At 48.2% G+C, this 24,327-nt stretch overlaps 1 protein-coding gene across 1 annotated transcript in view; it reads left to right on the top strand.

The window, feature by feature from the left end:
* The first annotated feature begins 21,489 nt into the window (after positions 1 to 21,489).
* ELOVL5 (ELOVL fatty acid elongase 5) overlaps positions 21,490 to 24,327 on the top strand; it is a 56,138-nt gene continuing 53,300 nt past the window's right edge. The window contains exon 1 of the mRNA XM_033143153.1: positions 21,490 to 21,639. Within this exon, the coding sequence (XP_032999044.1) occupies positions 21,582 to 21,639 (58 nt within the window). The 5' untranslated portion in view covers positions 21,490 to 21,581. The remainder of the gene's footprint in view (positions 21,640 to 24,327) is intronic.

Raw genomic sequence — 24,327 nt, 5'->3', positions numbered from 1 at the left:
CTGGAAATGGGGAGTGAAGCCAACAGCAGCAGCTGGATATCTTGGCTTTAACAGTTACTGAAAATATGAAATTTCTAAATGTTCAGCAGAAAACATTCACTTTTCTAATGGCTAAACGAATGCCTCTGTACCCCTACGTTGACAGAAAACAAAATGCTACCTAGGTGAATAAAATCAGAATTGCTCCCAGCATTGAATCAAAGCACCCAAAAGGCCAATTATCATGACAAGGGTGTGCCAAGCGGGGTGCAGGCCACCCACTGTCAGGGATGGCATACTTTGTGCTTCTCACAGTGGTGACCTCAAACACACATTTTTACTCTCCTCACCGCCCCCCAAAAAGGGATGAGCTGCAGACTTCCATTCATGCAAAAGGAATGTACTCAGAAGAAGAACACAATTGGGACTGAGTCTAAACCTGCTCCGCAGACCCCAGCTGTTCCTTTATCTTGTTATTTAGGTAGCTTATGCATCAGCGAGGTTGCTCAGTTCAGACGGACACTGCTTTTGCAGGGAAAGGCATCGAAATGCAATATGCCATAAGAAAGGACAGGACAGGTATGGGTTGCGGGGTGACGTGGGAGAGATTCTGCTTGAACAATGCACAGAAACCCTTGACTCAAAACAGACTCAGAATCACAGGAACGCTCAGAGTGGATAAGGTGATTGTTTGCAATGTCAGTTGCCTGCCATGTAAGAACCATTAAAGTCAAATACAGTACGCATTCATGTCCACAGCCATCGATCGGCCCATGAGAGTATTTTTTTTGCAAACTCTGTCATGTGGGCCTGTGCTACAGCTTCTTTTGAAAAGGAAGTGCTTTGTCATGCTATCATTCCTACAGACAGACCTTCATTTAGTGAGATTACACCATGGGTAGGCAAACTAAGGCCCAGGGGCCGGGGCAAGCCCAAACGCCTTCTAAATCTAGACTGAGGACAGTCCAGGAATCAGCATGTTTTTACATGAGTAGCTTGTGTCCTTTTATTTAAAATGCATCTCTGGGTTATTTGTAGGGCCTGCCTGGTGTTTTTGCATGAGTAGAATGTGTGCTTTTATTTAAAATGCATCTCTGGGTTATTTGTGGGGCACAGGAATTCGTTCATTTCCCCCCTTCAAAATATAGTCCGGCCCCCCACAGACCAAGGTCTGAGGGACAGTGGACCACCCCCCTGCTTAAAAAGTTTGCTGACCCCTGGATTACAAAGACAGGGGAATGGCTCAGTCGGTAGAGCAGGAGACTCTTAATCTCAGGCTCATGGGTTTGAGCCCCAGGTTGGGCAAAATTTTCCTGCACTGCAAGGCGTTGGACTAGATGACACTTGTGGTCCCTTCCAACTCTACAATTCTATGACTCCAAGAGAGGAGTTTGCAGTTACTTTGCTTTTCCCAGAGTTTGGCTTAGTGTGTCATCTGAACCTGGACTTCTTATTAAGCTCTCTCTTCTTGCTAAGCCCCAGCTTCTGGTTAGTGAGGAGAGAGCTTAGCCAAACAACACGCTAAACTGCAACTGTTCTGCACAGCTGCAGAAAGGACCATAGAGAAGCCAAGCATCTGCAAGAAGAAGAAGAAGAAGAGTTTGGATTTGATATCCTGCTTTATCACTACCTGAAGGAGTCTCAAAGTGGCTAACAATCTCCCCCCCCCCCAACAAACACTCTGTGTGGTGAGTGAGGCTGAGAGACTTCAGAGAAGTGTGACTAGCCCAAGGTCACCCAGCAGCTGCACGTGGAGGAGCGGGGACGCGAACCTGGTTCACCAGATTACGAGTCTACTGCTCTTAACCACTACACCACACAAGCTCCTTGTTTGCATGGTCTCATGATGCCATGCTTTGCCTTAGCTGGTGCTGTGAACCAGTCCATTGTGGCTGCAGGACACAGTTGAAGAGAGACAGAAACACAGGCTCCTCCGCAGGAGTACCATACAGAAAAACAGGCATCGTGGCTCAAGGATTTTTTGCAGCAAGGCCTATTCCTTGGCCTATTTGCATATTTTGAGATGCCATTGAAAGTCATTCAGCTGTGTTACGGAGCCTGCTCAGTAGACCTGGCTTTCACAGTTTTGTGAATTAGGGTCTTTAGACAGTGGCAATTTGTCATATTTATCCATAGAATCATATAATTGTAGAGTTGGAAGGGATCCTGAGGATCATCTAATCCAACCCCCTGCAATGCAGCTGTCCCATACAGGGATCGAACCTGCAACCTTGGTGTTGTCAGCATAACGCTCTAGCCAACTGAGCTATCCAGGCTGTGCTGCATCCAGTAGCTTACATTCATATAGTTCCCCACCCTGATGGGGTTCTCTCTTGTGGAGACAGGTGGTGATATTCATTCATTATTGTAGCTGGATTCATTAGATCCAGATTTGAATGACTTGATTATTTTTTTTAATAATAATAATAATATCTTATGCTTATGATTTGTGACATCACCTCCACTGAGGTGACCAATTTAACTCCTTAGGTTACTCCCCGCCCCCTGCCCCCCAGTCTCCTGCAACCTCTTCACTTGGACTGCAAACTGAACTGAACCGAAGCCATTTTAAAATCCGTACGGTATAGGCAATATTGGGGTGGAGCATTTCCCAGGCTCATGTAGTTGGCTGTCAGGCTCTTGTTAGCTTGTCAGTGACTCATCAACAAAAGCATGCTTGTAAAATACGCAGTTAAAATTTGCATCAGTGCCGGGCAGAGAGGGGAGGAATGCCATATTGTCATTTGGTTTCTGAGTTTTCAGATATGAGTAAGCAGCTAATAAAATAACGAATCATCGTTACCGGATGCTAGCTGGCAGCCTGTTGGCACAGTACAAGATGTTTTAGTTAATTAAGTCATGCAACAGTATCATCTTAACATCAAAGCATATGGTTTTATTTGGGTGACAACTGTAGGTAGCGAGTGTCATGCTGTAAATGTATCATAAACAATGGCCTTAAAACCCCACTATATACAACTGTACAATGTAATGTTTCTATTTCATTCTAGCCACATGTGGCAGCTTCTCAGATAAAAAGGTAAAGGTAAAGGAGCCCTGGATGGTTAAGTCCTGTCAAAGGCAACTATGGGGTTGTGGCACTCATCTTGCTTTCAGGCCGAGGGAGCCGGCATTTGTCCGCAGACAGCTTTCCGGGTCATGTGGCAAGCATGACTAAACTGCTTCTGGCACAACGGGACACCGTGACAGAAACCAGAGCGCACAGAAATGCTGTTTACCTTCCTGTTGCACCAGAACCTATTTATGTACTTGCACTTTCGAACTGCTAGGTTGGCAGGAGCTGGGACAGAGCAACAGGAGCTCACTCAGTTGCGGGGACTCGAACCGCCGACCTTTTGAACGGCAAGCCCAAGAGGCACAGTGGTTTAGACCACAACAGACACCTGAAGCAAAATAGACAATGATTCATAAAGTAAGTGATATTCAACATCATTATTTAATCTCCATAGCAGACAAGAAAACCGACCTGATCCAGCAGCCTCTTTCTGCATGCCAAGGGTGGTAGCCAACTGAGTTCAGCTCAAAGAAGACCTATTAAAATTAATGGATCTAAGTTGTTCATAACCAGTAGTTTCAATGGATCTACTCTGAATGGAACTTTATTATACATTTGTTGTTGTTGTTCAGTCGTTCAGTCGTGTCTGACTCTTCGTGACCCCATGGACCAGAGCACGCCAGGCACGCCTATCTTTCACTGCCTCCCGCAGTTTGGCCAAACTCATGCTAGTCGCTTCCAGAACACTGTCCAACCAGAGAGAGAGAGAGAGAGAGAGAGTCCTTTCCACTCCAGAAAGTGTGTATAGAAATGCCCCTGCTTCTCCCTACATTAGTGAGCTGTTGGTGCCACTTTTGCTTGTGCAGTTATTACACCAATCCCTGCTCTCATCTCAGACCTATTTGCTTATCAAGCAACCAACACGCATCACACGAAAGAAAATGGTCAAAGAATCCCTAAGGAAAGGGCAAAGAATGAAGTTAGGAAAGAGTAAGAGCAACATGCTCCCACCATATTGGTGGGGTTTTTGTTTTTTTGCTAGTTTCATATATTCTTATGACGTTCGAGACATGCATAGTCCTGAGAAGGCTGGATTCCATTAATTAGTGAGCGGTACATAGTCAGTACAATCTGCATTGTATTTCTGGCTGCGCAATAAATCACAAGAAACAGAAGCTGTTTCTAGAAGCATACCTATCTGTATTCGAGAGAAAGGTGGGTGCAATATGGCTGAGCGTACAGCATAAAGTGGAACAGAGAGTTTCACCCTTCTGCTGAGTCAGCAATGATTGGGTCTGGAATATGCTCCATTAAAACAATAAAGTGGAGTTTCTGCAACTCTCAGCTTGCTTTAATTATATCATCAAGGTAATGCTGCGCTGTCTGAGCTAACTGGGTGGCACCAAGAGAGTTTGTGCACATCTGTGATAGTTGCCTGCAATGTTCACAACGGGTTGGATCCAGACCCAAGTGAGTTAAGTTGGAGCCCATTGAAATCAGTGCGACAAGGGAGTCATTGATTAAATTTGATCCCATCAAAAGCAGCGGGACTTGCATTCAACTGACTTAGCCTGGGTGGAATCCTATGTCTGGATATGTTACATTTCTAATCCAGCACCCTATGTCAACCTGCAACATGGCATCTTCTCTGCATGCCTTACCCACCAAGCCACCCCTGAGCCAAGGAGATAAGTAACTATACAACCTTTAGAAGACATCTGAAGGCAGCCCTGTATAGGGAAGGTGTTTTTTTAATGTTTAATGTTTTATTATGTTTTTATATATGTTGGAAGCCACCCAGAGTAGGGTTGCCATATTTCAAACAGTGAAAATCCAGACAGAAAAGTTCTTGAGCTTTTTTTTCTTTTTTTTGCGCAAAATCGCAAAATTTAATGCCACTTTTGAGCTATTGGCAAAAACTGCACTGCCGACATGGACTGCTGTATGTCCAGATTTTCCCACACATTTCTTCTGATTGCCACCCAGACACTGCTGCTGACTGCATTATTCTGGATATGTCCAGGAAATTCTGGACGTATGGCAACCCTAACCCAGTGTAGCTGGGGTAATAATAATAATAATAATAATAATAATAATAATAATAATAATAATGGAATAGGACACCCCCATTTCCATCAGAGAAATGTTGGAGGGCATGCAATGCCCGCTGTGTACCCAGACCAGCCTGGGACAATTTCCACAGTCGTCCGGTGTTCTGAGAAATATTGGTGACTGGACATGCTCGTTCCGGTTTAAGCTGGCAGAGAGCCTTCCCTGATACTCAAGCGGATGGATGGATGTGTCAGTAGTGAAAGCTTTAAAAAAAAATATGCTCTGACTCACAGAAAGCTCAAGGAAAGTTTGATTTAACCCACTTTTGAGAGAACTTCCCAGCTAATGATGACCATTTGGCAGGCTCTCTTCAGTCATACCATGAGGCCAGAGTGTGTGGAGCTAGTGAAGCAACATGTTCAACTGTGTCAGGCACCGAGAAACCTCAGCTCATGGGCCTCATCTGGCCTGGGAGGCCTGTGACATCCTAGACCACACCTAGTTTTCCTTCAAGGGGGTTCCTTTCCGCAGAGAGCCTCTTTCTCAGCACATAGCAAGGAAATGCAGCAAGGGGGCTGGAGATGTGTGCCTCACCGTCGCTCGCCAGCTTGCAGTGCTTCTTCTCTGTCCCCCCCCCTCCCCGGCTCACTGTGTTTCCTCTCTGCTGAGGAGAAAAGGAAGAAGAGGGTTGGAGAAAAAAGAGTGGGTTTGGGGAGCCTGTGTGTGTGGCACAGATGAAGAGCAGCTATGTGGCGATGTCATTTCCCGCATATCTCCTGATTTCCTAGGGATTCTGAACGCGTAGTAAAAACGAGCATTTGGCGTCATGCTGCAGAGGCCAGGACCCCGATGAGCTCTTGTATGCGAACCCTAGGAAGATTGCAGGTGGCTGGGCACCATGTGGAAAATGCTCGCTTATGATCAGTGCTAAAAAAAAAAATCTTTTTTTGAAAAAGAGGTGCCGGAACTCACCATGGCAATGGCGCCCACCTGAGAGGTGCCAGAACTGAGTTCCGGCGAGTTCCAGTTGAAAAAAAGCCCTGTTTATGATGGAACACTCAGGTGGAACTTTATATGGCCAGTTAGCCCTGGGGATCCCACTGATGTTTGTTTTTATGCTGTTTTTTAAGTTGTTTTAATCATTGTCTTATATTTGTTGTTAGCCGCCCTGAGCCCGGTCTTTGGATTGGGAAGGGCGGGGTAGAAATAAATTATTATTATTATTATTATTATTATTATTATTATTATTATTATTATTATTGTGCTGTAGGGATCTGTCAACTTTGGTTTCTCAATTTCCTAATCTTAAATTCCATTCACCATATTAGTTTGTGATTTCCCCCCCTTTAATGTCCTCTTTTAAAAAATAGCATTTTACTGCACGTTCATCCTTGATATACACATTTCTGCAAAGCGATATTCCCCCAGTCTAATGCATTTTGTATGTTGCTTTCACCAATTTATGCATTTAGATGCACACTTTTTAAAAGATAGGCAGTGTTGTACCCTGCAAAATTCAGAGAAGGGTGGCTATTAAAAAAAAACCCCAACACTTCATTTATTTATTTATTAGAAAAATAAACTTTTATAATTTATAAAATAAAGGCAAAATACAAACAAAGTCAAGCACTGTAATACAAAAGGGAAGGAAACAAAAAAACTGGAATAGATAGCAGACGTATATCAGGAATTTAGACCAAATAGCATAAAAGTGATTTAGATTCTCCCCTAGTTATTTTTCTTTGACGTCTGACAGCATTAAAATAATAATGGAAAGAAAGAAGAACAAAGAAACAAGAAAAAAATGAAATGAAAGAAAGGACTCCACCCCACCCCCAAAAATATTTTTTATGAGGTAATGATTGAGAAGGGTGAATTTTGAAGCGTAGCCTGCACTTCAGTTCACCAATTGTTTTGAGGAAGTGTGAGCCAGGTAGGCTCATGCAGAAATGTCAGCCTGACCACATTTATCCACATTTCTAAGGTGCTGCTGGTGGTGGTGATTCCCTGTAATGCATAATTTTGGGGGAGTTTTCCCTAAGAAGAACGATGAAGCGCAACCAACGCCCGTGCAAACTCAATGAAGGAGTTTGAGCTGCTGTTCCACCTGTATGACAGACAAGGAAGTAAACCTCCTCACAAAATGCAGCGAGGATTAGAATATTGAAGGGGGGAAACATTCTTTGCTGCTCAAGGCAGGCAGTGGGGATTTAAAACACAAAGCATACCTGTTGTCATTTATCTTTTTATCTGTGTGGTTGTCATCCCACTGCCACCCCCACCCCCCACTTGCTGGAATTATGAACAGGCCGGGGGTGTTTTTTTGTTTCTTGTTTAGTAAAAAATAAACAAACCACGCCACCACTTATAAGAACATTTTCCTTCTGACTTGCCCAGATTTTGTTGGCATGAATCACTGGTTGGTGTAATCCTTTTGCCTGGAACGAACAGTGTGGTTGGACTAGCAGCAGTTACAAGGAAGGAAAAAGCTCTGGGCTATGGATTTTCAGCTGAAGAGGTGCAGCTGGCATTGAACAGAATGCGAGCGTTTCGTATCTGAAGATCAGGTGCATGACTCTCAAAGAACCCCTAATGCTTCCTCAGGGGCAAAAGAGCATGTAGGGAAATACAGTTGTTTTGTGTTAGAACATCTACAGTACTTTGCTTGTAGAATCTGGTCCCAGGTTCAACAGAGTGATGGTGAGCTCAATGCATGCGATGACATATGCACGTGACAAATTGCTGGCTCCACTGAGCTCAATGAGCAGGTCTGTTCACAAAGCTGTAGCCCCCCCCCCCCCAAAAAAAACCACACAGATAAATGGGCCCTACATTTGCAATGTTTACTTAAAGAATGAGTTACAGGTGGGTAGCCGTGTTGGTCTGCCATAGTCGAAACAAAATAGAAAATTCTTTCCAGTAGCACCTTAGAGACCAACTGAGTTTGTTCTTGGTATGAGCTTTCGTGTGCATGCACACTTCTTCAGATACACTGAAACACTTCAGATACACTTCTGTTTCAGTGTATCTGAAGATACTTCAGTGTATCTGAAGATACTTCAGATACACTTCGTTTCAGTGTATCTGAAGAAGTGTGCATGCACACGAAAGCTCATACCAAGAACAAACTCAGTTGTTCTCTAAGGTGCTACTGGAAAGAATTTTCTATTTTGTTTTTACTTAAAGAATGTGTACAATGGGAGCATCTTTTGTTCCTGGGACAGTGGTTTAAGTTCACCATTGCAAGATTTTGTGCTAGATTTTGGACATCTGTTCATTGCATGGACCCATATTCTGTGGGTGTGCAAGTAAAGAATAGCGATAACACCCTCCAAAGTGGGAATAGTGCTCAGGAAGCTTCCTACTGACCTTAGCCAGCTGCTGTGGTGCTTAGATCTAGGGTTCGTCTGTTGAGTCATGGAGCAACCTTTGAAGTGACTCAGAAACTACAACTAATCCAGAATACAGCAGCTAGACTGATGGCTGGGAGCGGCAGCCATTACCTTATAATAATGATCTTGAAAAACCTGCATTGGCTCCCAGTATTTTTCTGAGCACAATTCAAAGTGTTGGTGCTGACCTTTAAAGCCCTAAAGGACCTCGGTCCAGTATACCTGAAGGAGCATCTCCACCCCCATCATTCTGCCCAGACACTGAGGTCCAGCTCCGAGGGCCTTCTGGCAGTTCACTCTCTGCGAGAAGTGAAGTTACAGGGAACCAGGAAGAGGGCCTTCTCGGTAGTGGTGCCCACCCTGTGGAATGCCCTCCCATCAGATAACTATCTGACTTTTAGAAGACATCTGAAGACAGCCCTGTATAGGGAAGTTTTTTATGTTTGATGTTTTATTGTGTTTTTAATATTCTGTTGGCAGCTGCCCAGATTGCTGGGGCAATCCAATTAGGTGGGTGGCATATAAGTAATATATTATTATTATTATTATTATTATTATTATTATTATTATTATTATTATTATTAACAAAGGCTTGACCTTGCTAGTACCTGCCATGTTTGGAGTAGGGCAGATTATATTATTGTTCCTTGTTTTTCAAGAGCCATGAAACTATGACAGTTCCTGGACATGGTTTGGAACAAGTACAGTGTTCTCAAACTTAATCTGTTCCAGGAGTCTGTTTGACTCCCAAAACTGTTCGAAAACCAAGGCGTGGCTTCCGATTGGCTGCAGGAGCTGCAGGAGCTTTCTGTACTCAATGCGGAAGCTGCGTCGGAAGTTCGGCTTCCGAAAACATTCGCAAACCGGAACACTTACTTCCAGGTTTGCGGCATTCGGGAGCCGATTTGTTCGGGTAGCCAACCCATTCGAGTACCAAGGTACCACTGTAATATTTTTTTCAAAGGCGTTTTAGAACTGTTTTCAAATACTTCAAGAGACTCCCTAAAGAAGAAGATCCGAAACTATTCCGAAAGTAAGGAAGAAAGTGGGTGCTTCCGGGTGCAGAAGACCACCGGCTTCCGTGGTTTGTTGGCTGCGGAACTGCATCAAACCAGCCACCCCATCGCAAACCCCCTGCCACTGCATATGAGGATGCAGAAGGATGACCGCAGACACATATATCCGCAGACTAATGTGGAGACACATTGTTGTCACGCTGGTCAAGAGTGACGGATGGATGTTCTGTGGATGCACAATTGCAAATGGGGGGGGGGAGGAAAGTCACTCTTACAGTATAAGGTTGTTTTCCGTTAAGCTCTAGTGTCACCCAGTTCATTATGCACGTTAGGACAATTGATCGCGGCTGCCAAAAGTAAATAAATAATCTGTGTGACTGAGCAAATAAAGGAGCAGTTCTGTGCTTCTAAAACCATAGCCAGGCATCCAGTCTTACAGAGCTCAGAGCAGAAGACGATTTTGGAGGATCAGAGGCTGATCAACAGTCCTCATTGTTCCATTGATCCCCGTTTTGAGAACTTGGCTCTGGCTCAGAGCTCTGAGGGACTGTTGGCCAATTAACACCTTCATCTGAGGGCTTGCCAGTAGTGCTGCTGTGCTGCTTAGATCTAGGACTTGCCTGGTGAGTCATGAGGCTTTCTGCACCTGACCCTCTGCCTCTGGGGATTTATAAACAGAACTTGGCTTTATACAACACTGAGTTATCGTGTGCCAAACAAGGCTGTCACCTTTGTCACTGTGGAGGACCTGAACGGCTTCTGTATTCTATGGGAATACACATTGTTGCCTGTGTGTGTACTGCTTGTACTGCTAAAGGAATATATGGAAATGTCTTGTTGAAACCTGCAGGGTGAGTAGAGGGATAACCATACTATACTATGCTATTTATCTAGAATAATAATAATAATAATAATAATAATAATAATAATAATAATAGTTTTATTATTTATACCCCACCCATCTGACTGGGTTGCCTCAGCCATTCTGGACGGCTTCCAACACATATAAAAACATAATATATATAAAAAACATACTATATATATTATAATAATATATCTGGCGTGCTCTGGTCCATGGGGTCACGAAGAGTCGGACACAATTGAACGACTGAACAACAACAACAACAATAATATTGGTTGATATTGATTGATGTTTCGTTGGTATTTTTAGTTATGCTTTATGCATCGTTTGTTGATTTTATCCTTCCACGTACTCTCTGTCTTGCTATATTTTGTGCAGAAGTGCAGATTATAAATGCATTAGATCCGTAAAAAAAAAAAAAAACTTAAGAGTCATAGCGCGTGTCCTCGAGACATCATCCAAAGTGCGATGTCATATATCTCCCTCCGAGAGAGGGGAATTTAAAAGCTCTAAACTTCCCTGAGCAGGTGTCCCAAGGCAGAGCGTGACCAGTTCCTCCAGACTTAGAGCCAGGCTTAGGAGGTGTTGCAGGGCCTCACAACTTGGATGTAGTGAACTGAGCAGAATGGAAGGCAAGAGGGTGATGGATGTTGGCCTTGCACAGGATGCTGCTGAAATTTGAAAGACCAAAGCCTGTTCCCTGCCCAAGCTTGGCAGGGGAAGCCTGTAAAAACAGATGGAACCAGGAGGGCCTTAAGATTAGGTGTATCTCACAGCATATACAGAAGTTCGCTGAGCCTGGCAGAAAGGCTTTGAGAAACAAAGGCCTCCTTGAGCTCAAGGCAGGTCTCAAAGTGATACAGATTGCTGAGCCTGGAAGAGAGGCTTCAAGAACAGAAAAGTTACTTACAAGAAGGATTCTATGAATACGGTGTGTTCTCAGACTAAGGTCAGCCTACTTGCGTTTCTCCAATTTTGGGTGTGTGTTTTCCTCCAAAGGGAACATTTCAGATTGCTGTAACTTGGGGGCATTGCATTTCTTTCTTTGTAACACTTGCATGTCTTGTATTCCAGACTCTGCAGAAAACAGCAGAGGAGGGAGACCAAGGACACAGCAGCCTTGCTATTGGTGATAGCCAAGTGCAGTCTTAAGAAGCTTCTGTGACATCACAGCAGCAGAGCTAATGGCAGTGTGGTATCCATAAAAGTTTACTGTGCGCCATCAGAGCAGATCAGCCAATGATACCAAGCACAGCTGCAGGCGAAAAGGTAAAAGGCTGAGATTTTTTTAGGAGAAAAACCATAGTACTGGTCAGTCCTTTGCTAGTTATAAATTTATTGTGCCCAGGCATTTTGTGTTCTTTCACTGTGCCTTCAGTTATGGAGGACATTGGCACAGGGAGAATAATTGCTCCTGCCTTCAAAGGCCCAGATACTTTGTTTAAAAACGCAGTCTCATTCTTTTAAAAATGCCTTACTTTTTCATACAATGGCATCAGTGGTGGGGTTGGGGAGAGAGAGCTGACACCATGATTCTTATGCAATGACTCACTGTAACAAATATTCACGGTGAAATCGTATACTGTACCTATTTACTCAGAACTAAATCCCACTGAGTGTTACTCCTAGCATCGAGAGCGTAGGACTGTAATCTCAAGGACTAAAAAAAGAAATCAGAACTATCCAGTTTTAGACTTTTTCTCAGCCCCCGCCCCTGAGCATTTACAACCTGAGCCTCTCTACGCAAGCTTCCCTTTCCTCTTTAAGCTTTTTTTTTTTTTTTTTGAGCCAGGAAAGGCATAAGGTGTGGATTGAGCTTTAGCCATATTTTGCCACCTACTTTGGCAGCTCTCTTTAGCTTGTGTGTTTAAATAAATAAATAAATAAATAAATAAATAAAACAAAGCAAAACAAAACAAAAGTTGTTCCTTGACTCTGAATGATGTGCTAATGGTGCAAGAATCAAATTCTAGCTACTGAACCCCTAGAAGGAAGCTGATTGCAGGTGGTTTGAAGGTACATTCCCTGCAGATGTGCTGGAAACAGCAATCTGTATGGGACCCTTGCCAGTTTGCATCTCAGAGGTAGGGTGCGTAGTGGGTTTCCCCCCCCCCCCTAAAAGGGGTACTCAATGGTACGCAGTAACAGCACCCTTTTTTGGTTGTTAAAAAGTCTGGCACTGACTGTAAAAACTTCATGGTGACTACCAGCACCCATTATTCTAGGAAAAAAAACAGTGGGAATGTGCATGTGTGTATTTTGGCTACGATGAACACTGGGTTGAATCTAGATGGGTAAACCGTACTGCATCCAGCGGCGGAGGCGAGGGCAAGGGCGAGGGCGAGGGCAGAGTGAGCTGCCCATAGGGGCAGGGCGCAACACAGGGCCCCCGGACTCTGCTTGCCTCCTCCCACTCAGCCACCCTACAGTTGGGGGGGGGGAGCCAGCAGGCGGACCGTTTGGGCAGCGCAGAGCCTGCACACGCCCAAGCCACCGCATCTCTCCCAGGAGAGATGCGTGGCTCAGGCATGCTTCAGGCCCCACGGTGAGTGCCGCCTGTCATTTTGTCACCCCCTCAGTGGTGACATCCAGGGCGAACCACCCCCACCGCACCCCCTTCCTCTGTCCCTGAATGCGTTCCCATTGAAACCAGTGAATTATGATTATATTTCCACATTTTGGGGAGGGGGACCTAACAGTCTGTATCCAACCTACTTTTCTTTGGCACTTCTCTGTTTCTCCATTCATGCTGGGACCTTATGGTAAAGGGCAGATAAGAAACCTAAAGAAGTAACGAACATTATCTTCTCCGTCAGGGGACATGGGTGAACCAGAATAGACCAAGGGGTTGGGCTTTTCCTTCACCATCTTATTTCTCTGAGAAAGAAGTAAGGGAGAGGATGTGGGTTAGGCTGTCTGTCCGACACTTTCTTTCAAAACTCCTGTCATAAATAATAATAACAAGGTGCTTGGGGAACAGGGCAAAAGCAATCGAATTAAGCGGCAGTTTCTACAAACCAAAAGGACGGTCTGTTCTCAGCTGGTCTTGTTCTATGATCTCATAATAGAAGCCATGGTTTCGGCACTCTCCTCCGTATAATAACTGGCAAGCAAGGAACAAAGAATCAAGAAAAATCTTGCTCAAAAAATCCCTTTTCTCCACATCAAGGAGAACGATTAGGCTGCTAGTCAAAACAACACAGAGAGAAGCATTTATTTTACTTTATTTCCTTTGTGTGGCACTGAGGAAGATGTTACACATTCAGAACAGAAATTAAGAACTGGATTCACCTTTCCATCTGCCATTTCCTCTTCACCCGACTGTGTGGTCATCACAAAACACTTGTGTGGAATGCACACAGGCTGGTCTCCTTTGTGTCTGCTGGGTGAACCGGTAGATTTCAGTACCTTTCTCATGGATAATGGGAGCCCATCCTTAGACCAGTATGGCATTCCTTTGTTTTGTGGGTGGAGTTGTAACCACTCGGCAGTGGAGCTGTAACTTGTTACATTCCAATTCAGTGTGTTAGGGCTAGCATACAAAGGCCTCAAATGGCTTGGGACCCAAGGAGCACCTTCTTCAGGATCACAGCAAGGGAGGCCCTGCTGGTGATGCAGCATCTGGGTGCTGCCTAGTTGGCGTGGATTTGTGTGGGACAGGGCCTCCTTGGTGGTGGCCCCCCTGTTTGTGGAATGCACTCCCTGGCGAGATGCCTCATTCTCCTTTCTCATTTCAGGAGGAATTTCAAAACATTCCTGTTTTAAACCAGGCACTTGATGGTTGAAAGAAAGACACTTATGGAACACCAGCAGCAATAGGCAGGTATTTCTGCAGGGAGAGCACTCCACAACACTGGTGCCATCACTGGGGGGGGGGGACCCCATCTCTACATTACCACAAACTGATCATCCTCAGGTCATGGCAAAACCAACCAAGTTCCATTACCTGATCTTAATGCTCTTGCTGGGCAATGGATGGCAACTCAGACTCAACAAGTGGAATGCCCATCGATGGCTATGCATTCAGAAAGATAGGCTGTGACTGAGAGGGTGTTGAACTCCCAGTTCCAGCTTCGCCTTTTTAGGCCTGTGGAAACATTTGGATTTTTGTGTGGGCACCAAGGGCCCCACTTCTTTCCCCCTTCCATGGAGCAGTCCTCTTGAGAGGGTGGGGGAATGTGCGCACACACACACACACACAGGATTCTCTTTCTCAGGGGATCTGTGTAAAAGTCAGATCAAGAAGAATTAACCTGAGCTTTGAAAACCACCTGGAACTGGAAAGAGGAAAAGAGAAGGAGTGTCCCACTCCCTCTATGCATACTTTTCAAGGGAGGGAAACAGAAACCCATGCTCATAACCAAGAGATCAGTTAGTGGGGGGGGGGGGGCTGGCCCTCATGGCACCATGTGACCCACAAGTACAGCACTTGTGGCCCCTGCAATAGAAAGAGAAGAAGGAAGAAACACACAAAGAAAACTTTCACAATCACTTATGCACCCAGTCTGTCATCTCAGGAAACCCCATTTCTCATCCAGGTCCTATGATTTCTTTTGGCCATTCTTCTCCAGTGTAGCCATCAGCAGCTGATAGATCTCCTTTAGTGGACGGGGTAGTTTTGCATGAACCTGTCTTTTACACAGTGCTGCCCAGTCCACTGAAATTAATTAGAAGAGTCCCAAGTATGCGTTGGTGCATATACAGAGTCGTGAATCAAGGGTAACCTGAATCAATGGCATTTTTCAGTGAAAGGCAAGTTAAACCACAACAGTGTTTAAGGGTTCAAGGGTCACAAGATCACAGCCTCTGCCAAAAATCCTCCGTAGCAAAGTCTGGTTATTTAATGAAGAGCTCTATAATGATCGTTCCAATCCAATACAGAATCTGGCAGATAAAACCTGGAGTCCCACCAACATGTAATTTAACTTCATCAAGCCGGGAGACATGATTGAGAGAGTGTGCCTAAGAACCGACTCTGAAGGGCACTTCATAATTGCAGTGCTAATGGAAATACTCCATCAGTACTAATTTATTTCACATATCTAGAGAGTCTCCAAAATAAGTGAAATGACTTTGCTGCAAATATCAGTTCTGAAGGTCATACTGTTTTAAATCCTCTTAAATTACTCGCAATGTGAGAGAAAAGGGCAGCTGCTGCTATCACTCACAGCATCTGTGCAAATCCTGCTCCGAAATAATTTGTAGATAGCCAATTTACAGATGGCATGACCTGGACCGGCCACAGTTCTTTCAGAGATCAAATTCCCAGCTGCAAAGTGTAGCCAGTGTCACTTAGATGCCATTTTTATAGCCAAGATGTGGCAATCACTGCTCAACAGAATGGCCACAGCTCAGTGGTAGAACCTCTGCTTTGGCATGTATAATGTCCCTGGCTCAGTATCCAATATCTTCAGTTAGGCCTGGAAGTGTCTCAATGTCCGAAACCCTGGAGAGTCATCGCTATTCAGCATAGACAATGCTGAGCTGGATGGACTAATGGTTTGACAAAGAGGTAGCCTCCAGGTTGACTACAACTCCCATCAGCCCTAGACAAGATGGTCAGGGATGATGAGAGTTTTCATCCAACATCTGTAGGGTACCACACCGGCTACCCTTGGAGGCCGCAATCTCTGTTCACCAGCAAGCCCCAAGCCCCCATTTGTTCTTCAACTGCCACATGCTGTCTATGAAGCTTTCTTGATGACTAACCAGAAGCCACAGCTGAAGTGCAGAGGCAAGAAGCTCCACATCTGCACTGACTCTCTGTCACCTTTCTGGCATAACTGAAGGTGTTGATTTTTACGTATAAATTCTACCTAAAAAAACGCATGCCATAATCCCTAGAAGAGACTACTATTTCCTCTAGAAGGACAGGGGAGTTGCATTCTGGGGACGGTGTTGTGCTGTAAATCAAAGACAGCAGAGCATCAAACAAGAAATCTCAGAAGGGGCAGGACTCCTGCACAGAATAACCGCAGGTGACAATAGCAGGCAACAAAAGTAATTTAGTACAGGGCAAATTCAGGGAGGATACTAGTCTGATGGCTCTATACTGTATTACCTCCATGTCACAACCAGTTGCTAGTGATAGTGGTTTTAGGGTAGTGTGACTGATTCGGCCGCCCTGGGTGCCGTGCTGCAGGAGGAGCCACAACAGTGATGTAGAATGGAGCATGAGAGGCAAGGGGCACTTATTTCAGCATCACACAAGGCCCTGCTGAAATATAAGAACCCAAAGTCTGCCACTGCTGGTGATCACAACACGTAGTGTGCTATTGTGTTCAGGTCCTGCTTGTGGGCAGGGGTGGCAACTTGAATAAAATACTGGGGAGGGCCCGGATAAGCCACACCCTGCATAACTGAACATAATACACGGCACATGCACATCATTTGAATGGCAATGCCCATCACCTTTGGGGAGCCCCGGCCCCCTCAAATATTTTATTGGGAGGCCTGAAGGAAAAAGATGATGATGATTTTGGATTTGATATCCCGCTTTATCACTACCCGAAGGAGTCTCAAAGAGGCTAACATTCTCCTTTCCCTTCCTCCCCCACAACAAACACTCTGTAAGGTGAGTGGGGCTGAGAGACTTCAAAGAAGTGTGACTAGCCCAAGGTCACCCAGTAGCTGCATGTGGAGGAGCGGGGACACGAACCCGGTTCACCAGATTACAAGTCTACTGCTCTTAACCACTACACCACACTGGCTCAACCCCTATGAGTTGGCTCCTATACTTGTGGGCTTCCTATAGCCATCAGTTTGACCACTGTAGGAGACACAATGCTGGACTAGATGGGCCTTTGATCAGATCCAGCAGGGCTCCTTCCATCAGTAGTTTTAAGATCCACAAAGCTGAGATTTCTAACAATTCCATTTCATCTAGGCACGATTTGTGGACGAAAAGGGCACATTGAACATGAACAGCATTATCCTCAATGGTTCCACTTGTTATGCAACTCCAGTGGAGGTTTCCCCGCTCCCTCTCCTCTTTCCTAAAAGGTCTTTCTGTGCTTAATCAGTGCTTATGGCCAGCAGAATTTGGCAGGTTTAAAAGTGAGGTTAAAAAAGCATGACATTATGTAAGTGCCACATGTCCCCTTTGGTCCCCTGCCCTTTTCTTGCAGGGCAAGCTGGAGACTTTGGCCCTTTGATTTCTTAGAAGTCAGCAAAGGTTTACAACAGTGAGATAATTTTGGAGATGGCTGTGTTTGCACAAGATTAAAATCTTTACCCTCAAGTGGCCTGGGTGATGTGGACCGAGCCACAGATAATGGTTGTGAAGGTAATGATGGGTCTATGAATATTGCATATGCAATATGGTGTCTGCTCATACACCCTCAGAGGTGTAAGAACAAAGAAGCTGCTTTGGCCCATCTGACTCCATTGTCAGGGCTGGAGTCGGGCGCAGGTCATCAGCAAAGCAGTAACTCACCCAAGGCCAGTGAACTCAATTCTTTATTCAAGGAAACAACCACAGTTCTGGCCTAGTGGCCTCAACAACTCTTTCTAGGAGGTCTTGCAGTTGCAAGGACTGGAGGTCCCCACCAGAGCCGTCTCATTCATAGGGGCAGGTGGCGCGGTGCACCAGGGCGCCAGGCCCCCCAGGGGCGCCCCCGCGAGCCCGCCGGCATACCGGGCGCCCCCTCCCCAACCTGCCCCCGCCCCTATGGGGCGGGGGATGAGGGGCCTGGCACTGTAAGCCAGCCACCCTCCGGAGCCCCAGCTGGAGCGCTGGGAAGGGCGCGCAAAGCCCCGCGCTGCTCCAGCGCCACGTCCATCATCCCCCGAGGGGCGGCCAGCGCGGGAGGGAGGTGGGCGAGTGGGGGATGAGGGGCGTGGCGCTGCAAGCCGGCCACCCTCTGGAGCCCCAGCTGGAGTGCTGGGAAGGGCGCGCAAAGCTCCGCGCCGCTCCAGCGCCACGCCCCTCATCCCCCGCTCGCCCGCCTCCCTCCCGCGCTGGCCGCCCCTCGGGGGATGATGGACGTGGCGTTGGAGCAGCGCGGGGCTTTGCGCGCCCTTCCCAGCGCTCCAGCTGGGGCTCCGGAGGGTGGCCGGCTTGCAGCGCCACGCCCCTCATCCCCCGCTCGCCCACCTCACTCCCGCGCTGGCCGCCCCTCGGGGGATGATGGACGTGGCGCTGGAGCAGCGTCGGGCTTTGCGCGCCCTTCCCAGCGCTCCAGCTGGGGCGCCGGAGGGTGGCCGGCTTGCAGCGCCACGCCCCCGTCCCCCGCTCGCCCACCCCCCCCCCCTCCCGAGGGGCGGCCAGCGCGGGAGGGAGGTGGGCGGAGAGGCGGCCCACCGGGGGCGCCGAGGGATCGTCGCGCCAGGGCGCACGATCCCTTTGAGACGGCCCTGGTCCCCACCTTCCCAGTGACCCCCCTAGGACTCCTCCTCTCCAGGGCCTTTCCCATGCAGTCTCAGGCTGTGTCTGTGCACAACCACCCTGCCCACTTCCTTTCTCTGTGAGTTTGAGGGGACCAGAAGGGAAGGTAGCTGGTTGCAGCAGGAGGGAGAGACTCCCCGAATTATTCCACAGCCACTCTGCCTCTCGGCCTCTGCTTGAACCTCAGAGTCAGTATCTGAACTGTCTCAGCCTCTTCCTGTTCACTAAACCCTGTCACCCCTCCTACTTCCCACACCTCCCAGTCTGCTCCCTCTTGCCACTTGCCCATCGCCCCACCACCAATCCCCGGGCTCTGAGCCATCTTCCCTTGGTGGTTTCCCAGCTGGGGGGCCTCCTACCACTCCTCTGCATCCAGCCACTCCATGATATCAATATTATCTACACTGACAGGCAGCGGTTCTCCAGGGTTTCTGGTAGGAGCCTCTCCCAGCTGTACCCAGAAATGCTGAGGACTGAATTTGGGACAAAGCAGATGTCCTACCACTGAGCTACAGCCAATAGGAGGTTCCACCCCCTCCAATAACTTTTTTTTGGGGGGGATAGACTTGCAGATGGGAGGGGAGATTTGCAGCATGCAGCCAACTCCCACAACAGTTTCTGTAGCTTGCAAATGTGCCCATGGGCCCAGAAAAGTTGGCAAACCCTGGCACTGTATAACCTCCCCGAGTCCTAGGATAGAAAAAATAGCTCCTAAGCCACTCTTGTTCTCTTGCTTGAAGGATTCTCGTCTGAATTGTGCAGTGAGTGTTGCCATGTCAGGCCTTGGGGCTTAGTTGACTCAGGATATTCTGTTCCATTTCCTCATTCGGGTCTTGGTTGTTGTGGTAAAAGTACGCAAGAGCCCTCCTCCTTATCTCTCCTGAACAGCGCAACTGAAGAGAGATGCATCTTTGGGGGCACAGAAGAGGCAACGACTTTTTCACTGCGAGTGTGAACACTTCCAACTTTTGTGACATTTGTGAACGTTGCACAGAATGTGCTGGTTTGAAACGGATCGGTGCCCTCTGGGGCTTTTATACACCGGCTTTGCAAAAGCAGGAAATAGGGGGGGGGGAAGTGTGTGTGTGTGGGGGGGGGTGTAGTTTTGTTGCTTTAAAGCTGCATTTCATTCTCAGGCACCACAAACGCCCTTAGCCAAAATCCACATCATTCCCCCGCCCCGCCCCAGAGTCCGCTGAACCGGGTGCGGGGTGGCCGGGTCAGCGCGCTGGAATCCCCCCACCAGGAATCCCGAGGCGCCTCCCCCTCGCCGCTCCGATTGGACACCTCCGCCGCCGGGTAAATGGGGTGAGCGGCGGGCTGGGGTGTGCAGCGCATTGGAGAAACAAGCGAAGTCAGCCGGGGCCCGCCCTCCGCTCTGGCGGAGGTGCGGCGGCAGCGGGCGGGGTGGGGAGGAAGGGGAGCCAAGTCTCCTTCTTCCTCCCTGCCCCCCCTCCCCGTAGGTATCTGTCCCAACTGGGAACTCAAGGGCGAGAGCGGCCCCCCCCATCTCCACCGGGCCGAAGGGCAAGGCTGCAGCCAGCGTGGAAGGGACCGGGTGGAGGGGGGGGGGATGTGAAGAGCAAGGCTTTACGCAGGCGGGTCAGCGCAACCTGGCGACCCCCCGCTCCATCGGCCCAGCTGCTTCTGAATAGCTCCGCACTCCAGTGGCGGAATCTCGCCTCCAACTCCCCCCCCCCCCTTCCTCAACTCCCCGCCCTCCCCTTTCCCCACTTGTCGTGTGGGTCCGCCTACCCCGCCGGCCGGATTCTGACTTCCACAAGACCGCTCAACCCGGTTGTCTCCCCTGCTAGCGCTCCGCTCAGATTCCTAGGCGAAGCAGAACTGTGTGTGTGGGGGGGGGAGAGAATCGCCCTTGAGTTCAGCGCTGCCAGTGCCAACCAAGTAAGCTTGTTTAGTTAGTTAGGATCCGCGGGCGCTTCGAGAGGGTGTCGCTTTGCTTTTGCTTTCCTCTGCCCTTTAGTATTTTTTATGAGCTGCTAATCCCCCTCCAAATAGCTGAGTTGGAAACTTTTAGGCTCCTTACAGCCCTAGCCTGTTGCCAGATGCCGCGGGAGGTTTCGAGCGCAGGCCCGGGCATTGATTCAGAACTCTGCCTCCACACAATTAACTCGGGGTTTCCCCTGGATGTCCCAGCGGCCCCGCAACCTTAGGATTTCTCTTAAAGGAGAGGAGAGGGAAAGCCGAGCAAGGGATTCCGTGCGTGTTTGCTTGGAAATCAGGAGACACCCACGGCGGCGGTCTCCTTCCCATGCGCAGCCTAATCCGGAGTTAGGCGCAGAGTTAGGCGCGCCTAAACTCACCGAAATCCGCGCTTTTAAACGCGCCTAGCTCTGCATGGGAAGGACAGCAGCAGCCTTAATTGAGTTGGGAGGAAGCCCTATGGACGGACACTCGCCTGCACAGAAATATGCACAAACGCGGGCTTGTTGTTGCCAACTGCGCGCATACAAATACGCGCAGGAGCACAGCCTCAAGGTCAGGCACTGGCGCTGACCGGCGGCTCTAACCTTCCCCATTCACGCCTTCCCTCCCCCGGCCGAGCGTTCCATTGTCCCTCCCTAACCCTCTTCTCCCCCCCCCCCCAGCCCCCGTGGCGTCACAACACCCCTTCTTGCCAGAGCCCTTCCCATTTGTCTCCCGCCGCGATTGTTACGTCACAGTCAGCCCACAATTTAGCCGGAGATCGCGCCCCCTTCCTTCTTTCCCTCCTTGGCGGTGCCTGAGCGCCGAGGCTCCAACCCGCCCCTTTCCCCCGCCTCTCCTCCCCGCCTCTGCAGCGTGACTGAGCCGGCTGGCTGCTGCTTACCGCTATCTCTCCGCCTCCCTTATTTTATTTATTTATTTTTTGGTTTTAATGCTGCCGGGATCTATCGCCACCTTAAAGCTGCCTGCTGCTGAGTGCGCGCAAAAAGGTAAGGGATCCGCGCTTGGCCGGCGTTGGCGAGCCTGGGCCTCCGCCGGCTGCGAGGTGGGTGGGGAAGCTGTTGCTTATCCAGGGCGGATGCTCCGCGGACTCCCATTGCCCTTGTAAGGGGAAAGAGAAGGAGAAGGAGAGGGAGAGAGAGAGAGAGAGAGAGAGAGAGGGCGCGGGCTCCCCTTCCTTTTTCCGCGCGGCCGATCCTCTGCTCGCGGGGCAGGATCGGGGACCGGGATCTCGCAACCCAGGCAAGCAGCTGCCGGTGGTTGGTTTGCAGCAGCTGACGGACGCCCTGGGCTTGCCGAAGGGGCGACTCCGAAGTGCTGTCGGCTGGGAAGGATGGAGGGAGCTGGGTGGTGTTTCTAGGCAGTGTTCATGCAAATGGCAGTGCGCGGGGGGATGTGGGGCTGTTGCTGTTGCAATTGATTATGTCCCCGCCGTCCACTCCAACACACACACACACACACGGGGGGGGGGGGGTGAGAGAACCGGTTTAGGGCGGGCCCCCCGATGGCGGCTCCACGTGCATCCTCGCCTTTCGCTTCCCCGTTATTGCTGCGGGCGATCAGCGGAAGAGGCGGCTCCGTCTCGAGTTTGAGAATGTTTCGGGCTCGCAGAACAACTCGCTGCTAGCCGGTTTCTGCCCAGCAGGGGCAGAGGGAGAGGGAGAGATCGGCAACAAGTGCTGCGAAAGCTCCGAGTTTGTACAAACATCCTCCGCCGCTTCTGGCGGGGAGAGGAGGTCCTGCCTGGTGTGTGCCGGCTGTCACTTTGCAGCCCCCGGTCCCGCGTCGTCGGAGAATGACGGACAGGCAGGTCTCTTCCCCACCCCGTGCAGGAAAACTCTTGTGGATGCAGGTCGTTGTTCACGTGTGATGAGCGCTCATCTCGCTGCATTGGGAAGCTGTTTCCGGCCACATGTTGTATCCATGTCGAAATAGGCGTGCACACTCGGCCTGCGACGGTCTAATTGCACAGAAACGAAATGCTTCCAGGGAATCTGTGGTCTGTTTGTGCTGTGTGAAGTGTCCCAATAAACCTAGCTAGCTTGTTAGATCCAGCTGAACTTGGCTGCCGGGGTGTTGCAAGTCCCCTGCCTTGTATTGCGCAGAGCAAAGTGATTCTGGGGCCCTTCTGTGATAAGCAATCTTGGCTAGAAGGGAAAGGTTGCAATGGAAAGTTTGCTCCAGTTTGGCTTTCTGCTCAGGATTCCCATTCGACACTTGGGAGGCTGTGTAGCCTAGTTATGCAGCCAAGTGGCCAGCAGCAATCAGTGCACTCCCAAAGGCCCACTTCCTTACAGGAAAACAGTGTGTCCTTCCTCAGGAAGGAGAGACCAGCATTGAAACTACCAGAGAAGAACATGCTTCCTGCCCTTTAAGCATTTCATTGAGCTCTTCCTTCTAGAGGGTTAAAAAGCCCCCCCCCCCCCTGACTAGTAAGTCCAATGAATAATAATTTTTATTTTTATTAACTTTCCCTGGCAACCATCCCTGTCCCTAGGGGAGATTGATTCTTATTTGTTTGCACAAAGTTGCAGGGAGGTGAAACAATGTTGACAATTTAGTCAGCATTCCTTCCCATTGTTTGAGGGTATAAAAATTCCACTGAGCAATCACACACCCGTGCATCTTCCCATCACTCTCATCACAAAATTGACCTCTCACCACTTTTTCTTCTTCTTTAGGAAGTGGATTTTGCTGTGCAAACCCGCTTTAATTATGTAACTTGAATTTGCTGGTACTGTATATGTGATTGAATCCCATCTGGATATAGTGCAGTCCCATGCACCCCCCCCCCCCCGTAAGCCCCACTAAACACAGTGAGATTTGGTTCCATGTAAACATGCATAGAGACTGTGAAGTGCAGCTTTCTGCCTTGATGCTACATTTCCTACATTATTACATGTTGGAGAACTTTCTAAGTTCAGTTTGAGAACTTTCTATGTTCAAACAAAATAAAACAATTCCTTCCAGTCGCAACTTAGAGACCAACTAAGTTTGTTATTGGTATGAGCTTTCGTGTGCATGCACACTTCTTCAGATACTATGTTCAGTTTTTGTTGAGCTAGATGGGAAGCAATGTTCTTTGGGCAACAGGCTGCTAAAAAAATGCTTCATTTGTTTTTGGCCCAGTCCCAGTGTTTAGGTGTACTACACCTAAATAATATAAACTAAGGCTGCAATCTTACACCTGCTTATCTTTGAGTGACCCCATTTGAACTCCAAAGGGACTTGCTTCTTAAACTGGTATGCACTGAAGGGTTGGGCAAGCCTGTATGTACTCTGTGCTTCAGAGGAAGGTGTAAAAAACAACAGCCCCTCATTCAAAGTGAATTCCTTCTTTTCTCAAACAAGGGTGGCTGGGGAAATCCAGCCAGATGGGCGGGGTACAAATAATAAATATTATTATTATTATTATTGATGTGTAGAGTTTGGAAGCAAAGTTTATCTGTCCCCACAAAAGCAAACGGATGTAGTTGTTTTTATGGAACTCTTCAACCCCATTTGATTGTGGTTCTGTGCCTTGGAAAAGGCAGGGGAAACTCAACAGCAGCTGAAACAGGAGTTGCTTTCTTCACTCTGGGGAATTATGCAAAGCAACTTGGAATCTTTGACTAGACAAATGCATTGGTGATGAAGCATCCCTAAGGCAGTGATTTTGAAAAAAAATTATTTGGCAG

This window comes from Lacerta agilis, chromosome 3 (genome assembly GCF_009819535.1).
Source record: "Lacerta agilis isolate rLacAgi1 chromosome 3, rLacAgi1.pri, whole genome shotgun sequence".
Classification (NCBI taxonomy): Eukaryota; Metazoa; Chordata; class Lepidosauria; order Squamata; family Lacertidae; genus Lacerta; species Lacerta agilis.
The sequence above is the reverse complement of the archived record's forward strand: the minus strand, read 5'-3'. Positions and strand labels throughout refer to the sequence as shown.